General features: G+C 44.9%; 1 protein-coding gene across 1 annotated transcript in view; it reads right to left on the bottom strand.

Moving 5' to 3' along the window:
* PIKFYVE (phosphoinositide kinase, FYVE-type zinc finger containing) overlaps positions 1 to 20,803 on the bottom strand; it is a 144,123-nt gene that overhangs the window by 63,284 nt on the left and 60,036 nt on the right. Inside the window, exons 19-26 of the mRNA XM_083154232.1 lie at positions 18,949 to 19,075; positions 16,212 to 17,383; positions 15,210 to 15,310; positions 13,682 to 13,753; positions 11,670 to 11,841; positions 10,291 to 10,469; positions 9,817 to 9,930; positions 8,857 to 8,965 (exon numbers count right to left, since the gene is read on the bottom strand). Of these exons, the coding sequence (XP_083010358.1) occupies positions 8,857 to 8,965; positions 9,817 to 9,930; positions 10,291 to 10,469; positions 11,670 to 11,841; positions 13,682 to 13,753; positions 15,210 to 15,310; positions 16,212 to 17,383; positions 18,949 to 19,075 (2,046 nt within the window). The remainder of the gene's footprint in view (positions 1 to 8,856; positions 8,966 to 9,816; positions 9,931 to 10,290; positions 10,470 to 11,669; positions 11,842 to 13,681; positions 13,754 to 15,209; positions 15,311 to 16,211; positions 17,384 to 18,948; positions 19,076 to 20,803) is intronic.

Raw genomic sequence — 20,803 nt, 5'->3', positions numbered from 1 at the left:
CCGCAGCCCCTCCCCAAAGTGCCCCTCCCCGCAGCCCCTCCCCATAGTGCTGACATTGCCTGCATTATCCGGACTGCAACCCCCCCACCTGGCTATGCCCTGTTACCGCCTCTCATTGTGCCTTCTACTGCGGTCACATTTTTGCAATTTGACGCCAGTTTAGGAGGTAGGGTGACCAACTCATCCCTTTAACCCCTTCCCGCCGCAGCCTGTTTTTGCCTTCCTGACAGAGCCCTTTTTTTCAAATCTGACAGGTATCACTTAAGTGGGGATAACTTTTTTTTGCTTTTACTTATCCCAGTGATTTTGAGATTGTTTTCTCGTGACACATTGTACTTCAAGTTAGTGGTAAATTTGGGTCGATACAGTCTGTGTTTTTTTGTGAAAAATACCAAAATGTCGTAAAAAAAATGGAAAATTTAGCAATTTTCAAAATGTTAAATTTTCTGCTTGTGAGACAAATAATCATACCACTCAAAATAGTTAATAACTAACATAGACCATATGTCTACTTTATGTTTCCATCATTATTTCAACATCCTTTTAATTTTTTTGGACACTAGGAGGCTTAAAATATGAATAGCAAATTCTCAAATTTTCAAGAAAATTTCAAACACTGATTTTTTTAGGGACCAGTTCAGTTCTGATGTGACTTTGAGGGACTTGTATGTGAGACACCCCCATAAATGATGCCATTTCAAAAACTGCACCCCTCACAGTATTCAAAACAGCATTTTGGAAGTTTGTTAACCCTTTAGGTGTTTCACAGGAATTAAAACAAAGTGTAGGTGAAATTTCAAAATTTCATTTTTTTTGCAGATTTGCAATTTTAATACATTTTTCTAAGGAACACAGTACATTTTACTAGAGAAATGTGACTAAAAATTGATTCCCCCAATTCTTTTGTTTTCATAAATATCCTATATGTGGCCCTAGTGTGCACGTTGACCAAACCACAGGCTTCATAATAGAAGGAGCACCTACTTGATTTTGGAGCCTCCTTTTTATGAGATTATTTTTTAGGCACCATGTAGGTTTCTAGGCACCATAAGATGCTAAAAGTTAGGAACCCCCCCACAAGTGACCCCATTTTGCAAACTACACCCCTCAGGGAATTCATCTAGGGGTATAGTGTACATTTCAAACCCCCAGGGGTTTCACCAATTGTGGTACAACTGGGCAGTGAAAATGAAAAATTAATTTTTTTACACAAAAATGCAGTTCTGGCTCCAAATTTTTCATTTTCACAAGGAATGAAGGAGACAAAGCACCCTAAAATCTGTGCCCCAATTTCTCCCGAGTACGGCAATGCCTCACATGTGACCAAAAAATACCATTTGGGTGCATGGCAGGACTCAGAAGGGAAGGAGTGATTTTTGGATTTTGCAGCTCAGATTCTGGTGGAATGTTGGTGGGTGCTATGTGGCATTAGCAAGACCCCCGAAGCACCAATACAGTGGAACCCCCCCCACAAGTGACCCCATTTTGCAAACTACACCCCTCAAGGAATTCATCTAGGGGTATAGTGTACATTTCAAACCCCCAGGGGTTTCACCAATTTTGATACAACTGGGCTGTGCAAATGAAAAATTACATTTTTTACACAAAAATGCAGTTCTGGCTCCAAATTTGTCATTTTCACAAGGAATGAAGGAGACAAAGCACCCCAAAATCTGTGCCCCAATTTCTCCCGAGTATGGCAATGCCTCACATGTGACCAAAAAATACCATTTGGGTGCATGACAGGACTCAGAAGGGAAGGAGTGATTTTTGGATTTTGCAGCTCAGATTCTGGTGGAATGTTGGTGGGTGCTATGTCGCATTAGCAAGACCCCCGAAGCACCAATACAGTGGAACCCCCCCACAAGTGACCCCATTTTGCAAACTACACCCCTCAGGGAATTCATCTAGGGGTATAGTGTACATTTCAAACCCCCAGGGGTTTCACCAATTTTGATACAACTGGGCTGTGCAAATGAAAAATTACATTTTTTACACAAAAATGCAGTTCTGGCTCCAAATTTGTCATTTTCACAAGGAATGAAGGAGACAAAGCACCCCAAAATCTGTGCCCCAATTTCTCCCGAGTATGGCAATGCCTCACATGTGACCAAAAAATACCATTTGGGTGCATGACAGGACTCAGAAGGGAAGGAGTGATTTTTGGATTTTGCAGCTCAGATTCTGGTGGAATGTTGGTGGGTGCTATGTCGCATTAGCAAGACCCCCGAAGCACCAATACAGTGGAACCCCCCCACAAGTGACCCCATTTTGCAAACTACACACCTCAGGGAATTCATCTAGGGGTATAGTGTACATTTCAAACCCCCAGGGGTTTCACCAATTTTGATACAACTGGGCTGTGCAAATGAAAAATTACATTTTTTACACAAAAATGCAGTTCTGGCTCCAAATTTGTCATTTTCACAAGGAATGAAGGAGACAAAGCACCCCAAAATCTGTGCCCCAATTTCTCCCGAGTACGAGAATGCCTCACATGTGACCAAAAAATACCATTTGGGTGCATGGCAGGACTCAGAAGGGAAGGAGTGATTTTTGGATTTTGCAGCTCAGATTCTGGTGGAATGTTGGTGGGTGCTATGTCGCATTAGCAAGACCCCCGAAGCACCAATACAGTGGAACCCCCCCACAAGTGACCCCATTTTGCAAACTACACCCCTCAGGGAATTCATCTAGGGGTATAGTGTACATTTCAAACCCCCAGGGGTTTCACCAATTTTGATACAACTGGGCTGTGCAAATTAAAAATTACATTTTTTACACAAAAATGCAGTTCTGGCTCCAAATTTGTCATTTTCACAAGGAATGAAGGAGACAAAGCACCCCAAAATCTGTGCCCCAATTTCTCCCGAGTACGACAATGCCTCATGTGTGACCAAAAAATGGCAGGACTCAGAAGGGAAGGAGTGATATTTGGATTTTGCAGCACAGATTCTGGTGGAATGTTGGTGGGTGCTATGTCGCATTAGCAAGACCCCCGAAGCACCAATACAGTGGAACCCCCCCACAAGTGACCCCATTTTGCAAACAACACCCCTCAGGGAATTCATCTAGGGGTATAGTGTACATTTCAAACCCCCAGGGGTTTCACCAATTTTGATACAACTGGGCTGTGCAAATGAAAAATTACATTTTTTACACAAAAATGCAGTTCTGGCTCCAAATTTTTCATTTTCACAAGGAATGAAGGAGACAAAGCACCCCAAAATCTGTGCCCCAATTTCTCCCGAGTATGGCAATGCCTCATATGTGACCAAAAAATACCAGTTGGGTGCATGGCAGGACTCAGAAGGGAAGGAGTGATTTTTGGATTTTGCAGCTCAGATTCTGGTGGAATGAATGGTGGGTGCTATGTGGCATTAGCAAGACCCCCGAAGCACGGTGAAATGATGAACCTAATAATCCATAGATGTGTGGTGTATTTTAAAACACTCCTTTATACATAGGCCGGGTTTGTCGGGGCAAGTTTCACAGTGGAAAATAGTATCCTTTCTTATTCCCTTTTTATAGCAAACTTTGCACCTTTTTTGTGTCCTGCCCTTTCTTGCAGTGGAGGGGATTTCGTTAGGAAAATGCTGCCCTGGTACAATACGGGGGCCAGTACTAGAAGTACTGGGGCCCTCTGCCTGCTGGTTCCCAAATATTAGGCCCTTTATGACTTCCTCTTGAAAGTGCATAAATGTCCCCCTCTGGCTGGTAGAATGGAATAGCACGTAAGCGTTATACAGTGCCATCTGGATGATATACACGGCCAGCTTCTTGTACCAGATTTTTGTTTTCCGCAGGGGACTGTACGGCTTCAGTACCTGATCTGAAAGATCCACTCCGCCCATGTACTTATTGTAATCTAGGATACAATTAGGTTTTGAGGTGTGGGTACTGGTACCTCGTACAGGGATGGAGGTGGTACTGTCTCCATGAATTGTTGTCCGTATAAGGACATCCCTCTTGTCCTTATATTTGACCAACAACATATTTTCGGTGCATATTCCCCTGCTTTCACCCCTTCTCAGTACTTGGGCAATGTGCGTTTTTGGGAGGCCTCTTTGGTTCTTGCGCACAGTACCGCAAGCTGCTGTACCTCTTGAACCAAGGGCCTTAAACAGGGGGATGCTAGTGTAAAAGTTATCCACATAGAGGTGATAACCTTTATCCAGGAAGGGGTGCACTAAATCCCAGACAATTTTTCCACTAACACCTACGAGGGAGGGGGGGCATTCTGGCGGTTCAATTCTTGAATCCTTCCCTTCATATACCCTAAACCTGTGGGTGTACCCTGAGGTGCTTTCACACAGTTTATACATTTTTATGCCATACCTTGCCCTCTTACTGGGAAGGTACTGGCGGAATTTAACCCTTCCTTTAAAATGTAGGGACTCGTCGATACAAATAAATTTTTCAGGGATGTACATCTCTGCAAATTTGGCACTGAAATGATCAATGACCGGCCTGACTTTGAATAGCCGGTCAAAGGTGGGATCATCTCTGGGTGGGCACTGTGCATTATCGGTGTAATGTAAAAATTTAAGGATTATCTCAAAACGAGTCCGAGTCATGGCCATACGGTAAAGTGGGGTGCTGTACAGAACATCTGTACTCCAATATTGCCTAATTTCTGGCTTTTTTACTATGCCCATATGTAACACCAGACCCCAAAACGTCATCATCTCTACTGCATCTACAGGGGTCCACCTAGCAAATGATGACGTGGGGTTTTGAGCAATAAACTGCTGGGCATATAAATTACTTTGGTCCACCATTAAATTTATAAAATCATCAGAGAAAAATAATTTGAAAAAGTCAATTTCTCTGAGACCTGTTGAATCAAATTGGATTCCTGGGATGGCCAAAAACTCAGGAACCTGGGGCTCAAAATTGTCTGGTGGTGGGGTCCATACGGGATCAATCATTTGGGGGGGGGTCTCAGCTGCTCTACGGGGGCGTCTTTGAGGGGGTCCCTCATCACTAGAGGAGGAAGAGGAGCTTAAGACGAATCCTTCAAATTCCCCGCTTGCATCACTGGCTGTGTCAGAGTCAGAGGCAAGCATGGCATATGCCTCCTCCGCTGAATACATTCTTCTGGATGACTGGGATGACATTTGGGATGACATTTGGGATGCCATTTTTATTTTTGTGTTTCTGTAAGTGTAATGTTTCAACACGTGTATAGTGTTGGGGGGGTACAAACTTTATTTCAACACGGGGGGTATGTAGTGTGTAGTGTGTATGTAGTGCAGAAAAAAAAATACTTTATACAGGAATTTGATCCCAATAAAAAAAAAAAAAATTGAAGGGGTTAAAAAAAAAAAAAAAAAAGGTCCTGCGCCAAAAATTGAGCACAGATGTTGGTCAGTAACGTCCGTCACTGAACAGCGCTCAAAGGCAACAGGTGTAAAAACAATTAAAAAAAAAAAAATACCACAGCACTCTCCAAAAAAAAAAAACAATTTAAAAAAACTGCAGAAAAAAAATGATATCAACCCTGTGCCAAAAATGCTGTTCAGTGATGTACGTCACTGATCAGCGGCCACAGGACACCCACAAAAGCAACGTGGGTGTAATAAACCACAGCACTCTCCAAAAAAAAAACAATTTAAAAAAACTGCAGAAAAAAAATGATATCAACCCTGTGCCAAAAATGCTGTTCAGTGATGTACGTCACTGATCAGCGGCCACAGGACAACCCACAAAAGCACCCACAAAAGCAACGTGGGTGTAAAAACAAAACCCCACTGCAATCCCCCCCCCAAAAAAAAAACTGCAGATCAGTGATGCAGTGATGCGACACTGATTAGCAGTGAGGGGCAGCAGGCAGACAACTGTGGGTGCAACCTGACAGGGTATATATAAAAAAAAAAAACCTGGACTTCCAAAAAGTTGCTGATCAGTTAATTAATTTAAACTGATCAGCACAAAAGGGGGGGCAGCAGTCAGTTGCACAGGCAGCACAACCTTTGGTGCAACTGACAGGTATATATATAAAAAAAAAAAACCCAAAAAGTTGCTGATCAGCACAGATATACTGATCAGCACAAAAGGGGTGCAGCAGACACAAAATATAGCACTCTCTGTCACACTCTCTGTCACACTCTCTGTCACACTCTGTGTCACACTCTGTGTCACACTCTCTGTCACACTCTCTGTCACACTCTCTGGCCAGTATTCAATGAGAAATTTTCTCCGTGCATGGCGAGAGATTTTTTCTCTCGCCATGCACTCTCCGTGTTCCGGAGCCTCCTGCTCCCCCTATTCAACGTGTTAAAGACTCGCCGCCACTCGCGGCGAGTCTTAACCCCTGCAGCGGACGAGCGTCCGCGGCAGGGAGCCGGGGGACATAGCAGCCAAGAGAGATTAAAGTCTCTCTTGGCTGCTGCAGGGGATATGGGGAGGGGAGCAGGGCTCCCCTGGACCCAGGCAGCACAGGCTGCCCCCCCTATAGCCAGCGGGGGACCCAGTATTCACTGTACCCGAACGTGCATCGGGTGCAGTGAATATATGAATATCTAATGAGCGGCTCGAGCGCTCCGGCCCCCTGCTGGCTGCACTGTGTAAAAAAAAAAAAAAAATTGTAAAAAAATATTTTTTTTTTTATTAAATATATATTCATGTGCTATAGGCACATGAATAAAAATAACATGGCCCTTCACAGAAAAAAAAACCTGATTTTTTGACACCAAAATTAAAAAAAACACCCTTTTAGTTTAAAAGTTCACATTCCTGCTCTCCATCAAAAGATGGAGAATTTCTACACGAAGAGAGATGGCGAGAATCACTTAGAAAGACGGAGAATATTTCACATTGAATAGGGTGGCTCGCCTTTGGAGAAAAAAAACCTCTCTCCACCGCGTGAAAAGCACAAACTCTCCAGAAATCACAGCGAATTTTTGTCATTGAATACTGGCCTCTGTCACACTCTCTGTCACACTCTCTGTCACACTCTCTGTCACACTCTCTGTCACACTCTCTGTCACTATCTCTCACTATCTGTGACTCTATGACACTGCAGCAGCAGGACACAGGAAGTCACAAGATCCAGGAAGCATCCAACTGCTGGCAGCACGCTACCAGCGGTGATCAGCGGTGATCAGGTAAGTATCAGGCAAGGTTCAGGTATGTATATCACGACAGAGTGGCCGGTGACCGCTCTGCACGCAATTCCAGACCGGAATGGCGTCTGCAGCGCAGTCACCGTTAGTTTAAATGGCGCGCCTTGGCTGTGATTGGTCCGTCGGTCCGACGGACCAATCACAGCCTTGGGGGCAGGTGGGGTGAGGTGTCGTCGTCACCGTTGACCCCCTCATGCCCCCTCGCACCCGGCGGTGATTGACACCTGTGTTACCGAGCGTCTGATTCGCCGGTAACACAGGAAAACGCTGCGAATGGCTGTTCACATTGAACAGCCAATCACAGTGATCGCCGACAGGGGGGCGGCATCGCCGCCCCCCCCTGGGCATGCAGGGACATGTCTGCTGTCAGGGACAGCAGACATCGTCCCTCTGTCACTGCGTCTCTAGACGCAGTGGCACTTTGAAGTCATGACGTATATATACGTCATGTGTCGGGAAGTACATCCCGGCCATGACGTATATATACGTCAAATGTCGGGAAGGGGTTAATCAATCCGGGACACATATTAATTACACAGGTTCTGTGGCTGGTTTTCACCTGGTTTTAAACTGCCACAACTCAAGACTCCATTTCACCTGGTTTTAAACTGCCACAGAACCTGTGTAATTAATGTGTCCAGGATTAAAGGGATGAGTTGGTCACCCTATTAGGAGGTCACATACTGGCGCGTGTGCAGATTGACAAAAATTGCACTTAGCTTACTGAATTAGCCCCTACAAGAAAACCTCACGTTGATCTCTTCATATTTTGACAAATTTCATGAAGACTCTTTTTATTGTTTTAAACGACACCCGAGAGGAGTAATGCCACCTCTAAACAAATGCAGAATCAAATACAGTGCAGTAGCAGCACCCTCGCCTCTGCCATACGGCACAGTGGGAGCGAGGAGATGGGTGCACCCTGTGCACTCCTAAGTTGGGAAAGGGAGGCAGTGTGCCCTTAGCATGCCACAGGGCAGAGGCTGTGACGCCCCAGAGGCACCAGGCGCAGACACCCCGAGCATACGGTACCAGTCACATAAACTGTTCTTAAGTAGTTGCCCTAATAGCAAAAACTGTGGCAGGGAATGCTGGGATGTGTAGTTCCACAGCAGCTGGAGGGCTGCACGCTGAATACCTCTGATCTAGACTTTGCTGCTCAGGTCCATAGAAAGAATATTTTAATGAGCCCGACTATAATGGAGTCATCAATGTTGATGTGATAAGTGAACGTATTATACTGTAATACCAGGAACAATGATGGCGCCCAGCAACTGCCGTGATTCCGTCCGCCTTCTGGAACGCAGGTTTCATGTACTGAGATTTGCTTGTTTAGAGCCCAATGTTTGCGCATTTCCCATTAACGCAGGATATCGGCTTCGTCTTACATCTGATATTCCCCCGTCCTCAGTAATCACAGAACAGATCGCCCTGTACAGTCTAATCAGAAGGATGTTTGCACTTTCCGCACCAGACAGTACATGACATACATTCTGGATTTTCGATCTCTGAGACGGGAACGTGACATACATTCTGGATTTTCGATCTCTGAGACGGGAACAAAGTACCCCAGAGAAAGCTGCAATTTATTTAAATGCTAAAATGAGAGTTTGCTACATTGAGATTGGTAATATTCTAATTATATTTAGCTATATCTGTTTCCATCCTGCACAGAGGTTCCGTGTAATACTCTCCTGCACAAATGGGCTTTTTCTCAGTGATTTATTACCTCTTTCTTGGCAAACAGATCTTCCATCTTCTCCTCCCTCGTTTTGTTAAACGTGTCGGTCTTCAGAGATGTGAGACGGTCGTCCACCGCTAAGTATACCTGAGTCACTCTGACAAAAATTAGGGAGCAAGAAAAATGACAGCTGGTCACCTAGAGCACCAAATGTTAGACCGCCAGGAGAATGACATTACTAACAACAGGAACATATTTCTCTGCTTCTTCATACAGTATACCATACCATCCAATAATGTACTGATATAGGCAGTGGCGTCACAGGTAGGTAGGTGTGCTTGTGGGGTATTCTGTGGGGTATTCCCAGAGTAACGCATGGGAAATGTTTCAGTGTGGAATAAAACACAACTTGATCTGATGAAGTTGCGGGTTAATTCACAAAAAAACGCGTAAGGTAGACAGGAAGTACTGTAGGAAAAAACTAATCTGCTTACACAAGATCACAAAACCATAATCTATACCTGGGCACCAACCAGAGATCAGCATTTCTTTATTATTCTATTTAAACATGTTCCTTTTGCATTACTGTTTATTTTTTTAAATATAAAATGCGTTATATGTTTGTTCTGAAGGGCGAATGAAAGAATAAAGATTAACAAATATCTTGCTTTGAGTATTTAATTGGAACAGGGCTATAAAATATCAATTTTGGATATAGATAGGAGGTATTTGTAAAGGACACTGCCATCCCAACGGAGGGGTTGCAGAAACACAGAACATCTAACACAATTCTAAGTCAAACGGACGTTCTCTGCACATTTATACTTGCAAACTGTTTAACTAGCTGTGGACATCGCTACTACACACATGCATCAGGGTCGTTAAGACATCCATGGGGCCTAGGAATAGGATGAAGTAGGGGTCAACTCAGAGAGGCGGGGCCACATACCCTCAAAAATAAAAAGATATAATGTAGCTAACGTTAAAACTAAACGAATATAGACCTACTTCTGGGAGAAGTCCTTTAAGTCCTGTAGGATGGACACTTTGGCCGGGGTGTGCTGCTTGATGTAGATTTTAGGCATTGGTACGCAAACCTCGAGCAGTCTGATGGAGGAGTAGCTGGACAAAAGTAAACATGAATAAAGTCACTTTATAAACACGGAATCTCCCCGCAGACGTTGGACTGTCTGTATGTAGCATAAATGGGGTGGGGGCTACAGCACAGTTCAAAATTTAAATAGGGGAACCCCACCAACTGCCAGTGAGCCATTTTGTAATGCCACTTGGTGGCAATTGATGTTCTCCCCTATCTGAATTTTGGACTGGGCGGCAGGCCCTCCTCTGGAGCCCCCACAGATGGTAACACATGTAGTACGCTTCCGGGAAGGCTACAGCAATGTGTATGTCGCGTACGGAGGCGGTTCCAGTGCTGCAATCACATAACCTGAATGTGCTGAGAATGATTTACTGCGCACTAACCTGAAGGAAGCCACCATCTGGTTATAGGAGAAATACTGGTGGTAGTTGTGATGTATGGAGTGGCCGCAAGGTTCGGCATTGGCTCGTCGGGTATACTGGTTTCCATAAAACCGGAGCTCCAAATACTTTGCAAAAGACATACACCAGGATTCGTTGGACAAGGGCACAACAGGGGTGACCTAGGAGTAAGGAGCATCCGCAAAATAACATCTCAGGGACAAACATTACCAATCATTGGGTGGTTACAATGGCTAATTATACATAATAACGGTGCATTCTACTAGCTGTAGGCAAAGGGTTAGGATGCGGGACGGAAATAAGGGAGAAGAGATAACATACTAAATGTTACCTATGCTCCAACAATTCAGCATGTCTCATAATGTGTATGACTGTCCCCAGCAGGAGAACTAGGACTGATCACACCAAGAGCCCAGAGCCGCTCGCATCCCATTCTCCAGAGTGAGAGGTTGGAGCATGTATGGGGTATACTGGAGGGCTCAGACTAGTAAGGCATCCCTGGGCAGGAGCTCTGACAAACCCCCACCCCTTCCCAGCAAGGCCTACCAGGGCATAGCACCCAACTACCCACCACGAAGGCAACCAAAGACATGAGACCCAACCACCCCCCTCCCCAGCAATGCCTACTACTACAGGAGACCCAACTTCCAGCCAACCCCTAGAAAGGCCTAGCAGGGCAGGAAACTGACTATCCCCCCAATATCCCAGCAGCAGGGACTACCAGGGATGGAGACACAACTGCGCCACCCAACACGGCCTACCAGGACAGGAGATCAAACTGCCTCCTTCCCCAGCAACGCCTACCAGTGCAGGAGACCCAACTACACTCACCCAGCAAGACCTACCAGGGCTGGAAACCAAACTACTGACTCTCTGACAAGGCCTACCAGTGCAGTGGACCAAACTAGGGGAGAGGACTTTTCCCCAAGCAAGGTCTATCATGGGCAGGAGACCCAACAATCCTAGCTTAAGTCTATCATTGGCGTAGAACTGACTAACCCCTGCAAGGCCTACCCGAGCAAAATATCCTGCTAGCCCAGCAAGGCCTATCGAGCAGAAAATCCTGCTAACCCAGCAAGGCCTACCAGGGCCAAATACTAGATTTCCTCCCAGAACGGCCTAACTGTAGCGTTCTGCCCTTCAAACCCTGCAGCCAGTACTGTGACTTCAGTACATATTAATATATGTATTTAGTGCCCAATAGAAGAGACTCTGTATTCTACACAGAATAACATCCCACCAATAACATACACAATTAATATAAATAATGGGGTGGGGGTTCCCCCTCTACGTTACTGCACCTACAGTACTAACATTAGCTTACACATAAGAGGAATGAATAAAACGTAACACCCAGATACCTGTTGGCAGATCCTACACCAGGAGTAGGTGAGGATGGTGTGCTGGTATCCGGGGACAGGCGAGTCCAGCTCCTTCAGTATGATCTGCACACAGCCACTTCCGTGCACAAAACGCCTGATGTGGTGGACCATTGGTGTGTCACAGAAGACGCTAGGACACTGATAGGACTGTCTGCAGGAACAGCGCACATGTAAGAACAACCAACCAGAACACATACAGAGAGATAAGGTGGCAGCGCAATAGGTCTACGGACAGTACGATCATCTACATAGAACATCGGGAGAAATTCTAACCAATAAATCATTATTGTACCACACGTCCGATAACCCGGTACTGCGGACACCGTCTGACAACCCAATACAAAAAGTGTGATCTATGCAGGTGACGTTCTCCAGTGGGTGTGAAATGGTGGAGGTGAGAAGATACAGTCACTGGCGATAGTAGCGTAATAGGTGAGGAAATCAATTTTAGAACACAAATGGAAACTGAAATACGAAAGACAAACAAATTCTAACAAATGGAAGAAATGGAAATGTCACCGTTAACGAGTGCCACGCGTTTCACAAACTCTCTCTGCAGATCCATATTAAAAACAGCTGGGAGAGCAATCAATTAGATGTAGTCCAGGAGACAATATCTGCACCCCAGGTGTAAGAGGTCAACTAGATTGCAGAGGAGCTCATGTGGTGGGGAAGTGTGCGGGGCAGACAAACAAGATGAGTTACTTCTTATTGTCTGTTTTATGGCCCACATCAAACTCACCTGCAGCAACGCGTTTCAGAGATTGCTGCAGCTGACTAAGCATAAATCTGGGAAAGTGACACCGGGATCTACAGATAAAGGCTCAGTAGGAAGCTTGCATCCCAACAACTGGCTGGTACCCATCGCTGCTCTAAGGGCCCAATTCCAAGGTGTGCGCAATGACGCAGTTTCAAGAACTCAGTGTTGTGCTTTTGGACTGCGCGTGTGAGTCTCTGTACAAAACCCTGTGCTTTTCATTAAAAAAGACAGTGAGGAAGGAAGGCGATAAATAAAGAGCAGAAAGGAAGAGCAGAAATTAAAGGAAGGAAGGAGAAAGGAAGAGAAGGAATGAAGAGAAGGAAGGAAGGAAGGAGAAAGGAAGGAGAAAGGAAGAGAAGGAAGGAAGGAAGGAGAAAGGAAGGAGAAAGGAAGAGAAGGAAGGAAGGAAGGAAGGAAGGAAGGAAGGAAGGAAGGAAGGAAGGAAGGAAGGAAGGAAGGGACAAAAGGAAGCATGAGCAGAAAGGATGGAAGGAAGCATGGATAAAGAAAGAGCAGAAAGGCAGGAAAGAAGGAGACAGGAAAAGCAGAAAGGCAGAAAGGAGAGAGGAAGAGCAGAAAGGAAGGAAGGAGAGAGGAAGGGCAGAAAGGAAGGAAGGAGTGAGGAAGGGCAGAAAGGAAGGAAGGAGAGAGGAAGAGCAGAAAGGAAGGAAGGAAGGAGAGAGGAAGAGCAGAAAGGCAGGAAGGAGAGAGGAAGAGCAGAAAGGCAGGAAGGAGAGAGGAAGAGCAGAAAGGCAGGAAGGAGAGAGGAAGAGCAGAAAGGCAGGAAGGAGAGAGGAAGAGCAGAAAGGAAGGAAGGAGAGAGGAAGAGCAGAAAGGAAGGAAGGAAGGAAGGAAGGAAGGAAGGAAGGAAGGAAGGAAGGAAGGAAGGAAGGAAGGAAGGAAGGAAGGAAGGAAGGAAAGAAGAAGAAAGGATGGAAGGAAGGAAGAGCAGGAAGGAAGAGAAGGGAGGGGAAAGGAAGAGATTAATTTAAAAAGACAGCAACCAACCAAAGCAGCATCACTGGTGTGATCTATATATCAGTAGGGGACACCTCACTTCTCTACTACAGCAGTAGAGTGAGGTGCAAAATAATTGGGGCAATTCTCCTGTAAGTTAGAAAATGTTTATTACAATCCAGATAAGAAAAACCAAACACGAAACAACTGAAACCACCTCATCTGCCAGCACAGGACCTTACAAATCACTATATTATATGAAAGGACATCTCACCGGAAGCAGTATCGCTCCAGGAACACACCCAACGTCAGGTCGTTTTTGCCATAAAACTCCATAGTAACAATCCTGTATAAAAGGAAAGATAGAATAATTGTATAATAATTATTAACCTGCCGCGGCGCTCCCTTTCTCTCTGTAGGAACCTTTAGTGCATATCCCACTAGTAGGTATATGTAACCTATATCCCAACAGGATGCATTCATGTATACATGTATACATGTATACATGCACAGTACACATCCAGTCACTGTATGATATTCACTACGCCATGGACTAGGTCATTGCTTCTCAAGCAGTACACATTATCCAGGTCATCTGGCTTGCCACATGTGTCACCAACTGTCACTGTTTAAAAATCCACATATGACCTTGTGAACGGTTTGGGGTTCTAAGGACAGAGTTTGAGGGCCACCAATAGATCAGAGATATTTGAGCTACCACAGAGTAAAACCAGACGTGGGGTGAGCAGTAAATCAGCAATCACTGACCCGCACAGTAGCAGTCAGATGTTTTTGCATTGAAAGTTCTGCAGTGTATCTGCCAGTTTATCAGCAGGCGGGATTCAATGCCCCGCCTGCCCATGGGCGAAAACGGGGAGTGTCTGCGAAAACGTCCATGGATTGTCAAGATCCGGCTGTGATCTCAACAATCCATGGCGGTTGTTGGAACACGGGCCCAGCTGCTTTTTAACTCAGGTCCTTCTGACGAGCTGCCGCTTCAATGCTGTCGGGAACGGTCAGAAATAGCGTCTAGGATTGAATACCCCTTTATACGTAATGTGAAACTAAAGCGCAGTAAAAATAAACAATTGGAGAACATTATTTTTTTTAAAAAGCATCTAAATGACCGACTCGAAGTGGCCACCTTCCGCAGATCTAAGTGGCGTCACACCCGTGATGTTCTCACTACGATCGGAATCACATTGTTCAGGATATTATTCATAGCACTGTTGCAGAAGGATTCATTTATTGAGCGCAGTTTGCACAAGCTACCGGTTTTTCTGGCACATTTAAGGTGCGTTTTGACCGTGCGATGTGATGTGATGCGCGCGCGGGCATCTCATCGCACAGTACAAAAAGGATGTGCTGCACATACTTTTTGTTCTGCCCTCGCATCGCATGCAAAGCGCATGCGTTGCGATGCAATGCAGCTCATAACCGGGGCGATCATCGCACCGAGTATGGGCACCTTCAGGCCTGAAATTTTTGCTATTAAAAGTATTCTCCTTTAAAATGTTGGCCTTAAGCACACTGGGAAGTTTCATCTTAGTAAATAAGCCCCCAAAACACTAAGGAACCGTCCATGCATCATGAAGCATAGATTATGTCCGGTACTGTAAATAGCAAGCGATCAAAGTCGCAGGCGGGGGATTAGGAGATGGAGGTGAAAGAGTGGCGGGGACAGCGCTGGGACAAGAGCAGGGGGCCCAGCCCATGTGAGCTTACAGTCTAAGAGAGGAATGTAACCAGAAAGGAGAACATGAATTGTTAAAGAGAGGAGGGAAGACCGAGTCTCTACTTACCAGGGACTGACACAGGAGCTGGGAGCATTGCAGGACTGAGCGCTGGAACTGCTGAACAGGACACACAACCTCTGGTGGTTCAGAGTACTAAGGCAATCAATCTGAGGACGAAGCACAAAGGCTGGAATCACATGTATCCCGTGATCATCTCATGTGTCCTTACAGGTCAGTATTGAGCGCTTTGCTTTCTGCCCATTATGAACGTAACATTTTAACGACATTACACAATACAATCAAAAAAAAATATGTAATCTTTTTCCTTCGGAATTTAAGGTTCTATAAAAGAGAAATTAATTATTTTATGGTTGTTATTTTAAAAACAATGCTTTATTATTTTATTTCTCATTTATAAAGATACAATATGAGTCATACACAACCCCCCCCCCCCCCCCCCATCATCGCAGCCTCGTCTCCCACTTTAAAATGATGGGAAGGTGGTCATTGAACAGTAGGAAGCGGCCTACAATGTTGCGATCACCTCACCACACCCGAACGCCTCCTTCACGCCGCTTCCTGCAGAACATCCAATCCTGCAAGTAGGCAGGTATGGTAATGGATATATATTCTAATCCTATATATACTAAAATATGTTATTAGTAATGCAATGGGCAGTTCAGCTGCCCTTTGTGATCAGCACCGGTCACTGGACTACCGTGTTTATGACCCGGGTGTCCATCTGCGCATGCACAGAAGGAACGGGGTGGACGCCGGGAGTGTTCTGATCAGATTCCCTTGGCAGCACAATGGCTTCTATAGGGCATTACCAGTAAAAGGGATCTGATTGGACCCCACCCAGCACAAAGAGGAAAATGGTGCAGAAAGGGAGGGTTCACTGCATCAAATTCTGGGTGGAGTTCTCCTTAAATCATCATTTGATCATGAAATCATGTTCCAAGATGTACCATGTAAAATAAAACCCCAGCAAAGTTCTTGTATCATGTTTAAATTAAAAAGTTTAAAATTAGACAAAAAGTACAAAACTGTATAACAAGGCAAACGTACCTTAGAGTTCCAAGACATTTCATTCTGACTTAAACCTTTGTCTTCCTCCAAATCAGACTTGGTTTCATTCTTACTCAGAAGCCCGTTGGGCATCTCCTTGGTTTGCACGAATGGGTCCCCATCGTCCTTCTGTCTTATTCTGCCTCCCCGGGCTCGATAATCTGCGAGAATCCTGGCTAGGTTCTGGCTATCTCCCAAGTGCTCCGCAATTTTGGTGCTAAGTAGCTCGTGAGAAGGCAGCACCTCGATGGCTCTTCCCGGCACACTTCCGTTCATGCCGTGTAAGCCAGAAAGCTCGCGCAGGAGTTGCTTTTTCCGCCGGCTCTCCATTTCCTTCATCTCCTTGTTGAGTAGTGGTGACATGTACACCTGTTCGGGGAAGTACTCTCGGCTGGGGCACCTCATGCCCTTGTCTGTTAACAAAAAGGGTTCCTTGAAAAGAATAATGGGAGAAATACACAAAAGAACATCTTTCAGCTCCTGCTTAAATGCTACGGAGAGCACTTTGAGCCGGTCATCCGTTGACGCGACCTCCTCGGTTATATAAAGCCCGGTGTCGTCTTGCAGAGGGTCTCTGAAAAGCCGGTGTTGACTTTTGGGTTCTTCTTGCTCAAGCGGTTGCAAGCCCTGGTCGTCTTTGGAGATACCGGGTATGTGACACATTTGTGTCAGCAGCTCAGGTTCAATAGAAACAGAAGATAAAAGTGAAGTGGTCGATAAAACCCGGGGAGGGCCCAGTTGCGTTATGGACGTGGTTTCAAAACCCTTACTGTCCGGTTCTCCAGGTTCCTCGGAGTAGGAGCGGTATTCCGCCAAGTCAATGTCCTCAGAGGACTGGGAATCGGAAGTGGCATGCAGTCTCTCAGAGGACCGGTCGGAGTCCCAGTTGATTGCGCTGCATTCCTCGCCATTAAAGAGATCTCTGTGGCTGCCGTTTTCCTCGTGGCCCTCGATGAGGGACCGGAACGAGCTGCTTTTAGGTAGAGTTGGAGGCATCGCGAACTCGTCCATGAGAAAGGAGATCTCCAGCTGGGAATGATACGCAGCATACACCATAAAGATGAGGATATCCTTGACACGCGCCAGCTCGTACTCGTTGGCTCCGCGCAGCTTAATTGTGCACCCCAGTTGCTGAGGGCACCCCTCAAAGAACATCAGTGTTTTAGACTCATCTGTTTTGGAGATAACAAATAACAAACGTAAGAAACAGGTCAAGTGTTAGCAGCCCGCAGCATCACCGTATGTATATTAGAAGGACCGTCTCGTTGTATACATCATAGAACCTTATTATACAGGAGGCCTAATGTAGGGACGGAGCCGAGAGCAACGCAAAGAAAAACTGCACCTAGAACAAACCATGCTGCAATGCAAGGGGCAGCAAATACATTTATTATTTTTCCATGCAGGGTAAACACTGGCTCCTTGTGCATGTAGCCCCACAGACGGAGGACAGCTTTATGGTTACATGGCAATTAGATCTGAGCAAGGACACAGCCCTCAGACATCTACATCTGGGTGTGGAGCAGTTGGTTACCAGCAAGTTGTTAGACAGTCATTCGGTCGACACCATTAGGCCAACATGCATTTAGGTTGACATGGGTTAGGTCAAAAGGGTCATAAGTTCAACAGGGTCATAAGTTCGACAGGGTCATTAGGTCCACATGGGTTAGGGCAACATGGGTTTTTTCACTGTTTTTTACTTGAATGTCAACACAGTCGACATGGACACAGATTACAGTGCTTCGGGCACACTATTTTATTCTCCCGCCACGCCCTAGTGGATGGTAGGGCATGAAATACCGCCTGTCGGCTCAAAAAGCAGTGAAAAACCCCATGTTGACCTTTTGACTGTCGACCTAACCCATGTCAACCTTCCTGCATGTCTACCTAGACACTTGTTGACCTAAATGCATGTCGACCTAATGACTGTCTAAGAACTTGCTGGTGACCCAATGACCGGATCCCCGACATCTCTCTGCACGTTACATCTGTCCCCCTACGGTTGAACCCAGGTGAAAAGGGCCTGATTCATGGATGGATGCTTACGTATTGTCGCAGCTGCAGGGACGCCCCCTGAGAGATGGGAGATTTCCCTTAAGCCGATGCCATTATAGAATAAACACAAGTTCTAACCTAGCACTATATTACCAACATCTAATATTCCACTTGTCTTTGCTAATTCCCTCTTATTTACAATCGCTGCAGGCGTTTACCACCACAGCGAGTGAGAAACAAATATATGTACGTGAAAAAGATCAGCCACTGGACTGCGATGTATCACGTAATCCGTAACAATTTATTGCGTTATACAGAATGAAAAAGTTCACGAGAGGATAAAAAGCATTGCTGTTATTGTCCAATAAGACGGACTGATAACAGCCTGTAACATGGCAGCTGGGAGCCAATTGGCTGCTACTTTATCTCTCTCTCCAAGGCCCCTTAATTGTCGATATGCTATTACACACAAGCTGCTGGGTATTTTATGCTGCATTGTTACATTGTGATTTGTTTTTGTTTGTGTGATACAATGCGTGTGTTACTAATTGGCTGATACATTGCGGTCCAGTGACTGTTCTATTTCACCGGAGCCTTCTTGTTCCATTTCTTCCTTTCTCAGTCTTTGTATTATAACACAATCCGTAGCTGCGCTGCGGAGATTGTTTGCAGTTTCCTTAGTAACACAGCAGAGACGGGGGTGGTGGAGAACAATGCGCCGGCCTCGGACACACGGACTTACTGTTGGGTAACAGAAACACTTGCATATAGAATTTGTTACAGGTGCCAAGGCGAGGCTTCGTCAACAGCTGGTCCATGGACATAACCAAGTCCCCTTGGGTCACACGGCTCACTCGGTCTAACACTTGCTGGAAAGACATTAAAGAAAGAAATCGTGTAATTCTATTCAAACATTTTTATATGTTTGTTATACTTGCTCCTGCCTTACTACCTGTGGTGCTCCCTTTCCAGCAGCAGCAGGAGGAAGTTGGCAAGAAAGAAAGTCCCATAAAGTGAGCACTTCATGTACTTGTACCTATTGTACTGTGCCTATTCCCGCAGTTTTGCTGCAGGACTAGGCACTGACAATTACTGTTTTGTTTTCTTACTTTAGTGCTTAACAAATTACATATAATGAGGATATTGTTGGCATTGGGAGGAGGCAGAGAAAATATAAAATTAACATAAATGTATTTTAAAAATGCAAAGCCAATTATTCAAAATATTTGATGTACAGTATTCAATTCATTCACTGTCGTTCCAGGAGAATGCCAAACGTACCTAAAACAAATACATGTCCATTGTAATTGTTAGCTACTTAAAATTAAATTAGACTAACGGATGTCAATCATAGTGTTGTTAGCAGTGTGTTTTGTGTACAAAGCAAAGTAAGGATTCTGCCAACTACTCAAGGAGCAAGACAACAAGATTTCAGGGGTTATTCAGTTTGGATCTCAATAGAAAAATCTCTCTCTTAATGGACAAAACCATGCTTCGCTGCAGGTGGGGCAGATGCAAAAGGTGCAGGGAGAGTTACATTTGGGTGATATATTTTGTTTTTGTGCAGGGTAAATACTGGCGGCTTTATTTTTTTATTTTTTATTATTCTCTTTATTGATTTTCATAATAGAAAAAACAAAAGACTTACTTGCGACAAATCACATTACATTCATTACCCTACATATTATATTTAGTACCCCTCACAATACATTGCCTCCCGCATCTGTCTCATCTGATATTATCCTCTACCTACGGTATCCCATCCTTTACTTTCCTTTTGGCTTAAGCTCTATTCCATCCCTCAAATGATGACCAAATTTGTTGTTGTAATTGCTGATCCAACGTTTCTATGTAGTATCTCCATTTTCTATGAAACCTCCTCTGCCCTCCTTCTAGGTCCAGCAATGCATTTTGCTTCTCAAAATGCAGTGTTTTCCCCAGGAGGAGTTTTATGTTCTCTATCCTTGGGACTTTCTTTGATGTCCAATTGTTCAAAATCTCTTTTTTACAATTGTCACTATTATCTCATATATTTGGCTACATCTGTCACTCAAAGTGTGTGAGTGTGTCTGTAACGCTGGGTGGAGCCTCTGATTCAAATGACTGATTCACATGACAGAGAACCAGCCCAGTGAGCCCACAGTGCCAGACACCCTCTGCCTCCCCATGTTGCCCAGGAAAGATACTGCTACTCCACAGCCACCAGGTGGCTACAATATATGCGATGTTGGGTTACTGTATTTGTGTACACAGGGGTACATCGCTCGGAAGAGAACTTCCCCCTGGGGAACTAGCTACGTCATTTGGTTACGGCTGGGAACCGCTATAACAATTTTGCTCAGAAAGTGGTTAATATATTATGAACTAGTGAAGTAGATTTCTCCAGCTATTACACATAACCGTGTATAGAATAGCGTGTGCCATATTAAAAAAATAATAATTAAAAAGTGGTCTATGAATGATGCTGTCCGCCAAAACCTGCTTTAATGCACATTTTGGGGGGTATTCACTAGATGAAAAATCAGCAATTTCAACCATTTTTTTGGGGACGAATGTGATTCACCCTATTCAATCCCAGTGCTGATTTTTCACCTGGC

This window comes from Crinia signifera, chromosome 7, assembly GCF_055691185.1.
Source record: "Crinia signifera chromosome 7, ASM5569118v1, whole genome shotgun sequence".
Taxonomy (NCBI): Eukaryota; Metazoa; Chordata; class Amphibia; order Anura; family Myobatrachidae; genus Crinia; species Crinia signifera.
The sequence above is the reverse complement of the archived record's forward strand: the minus strand, read 5'-3'. Positions and strand labels throughout refer to the sequence as shown.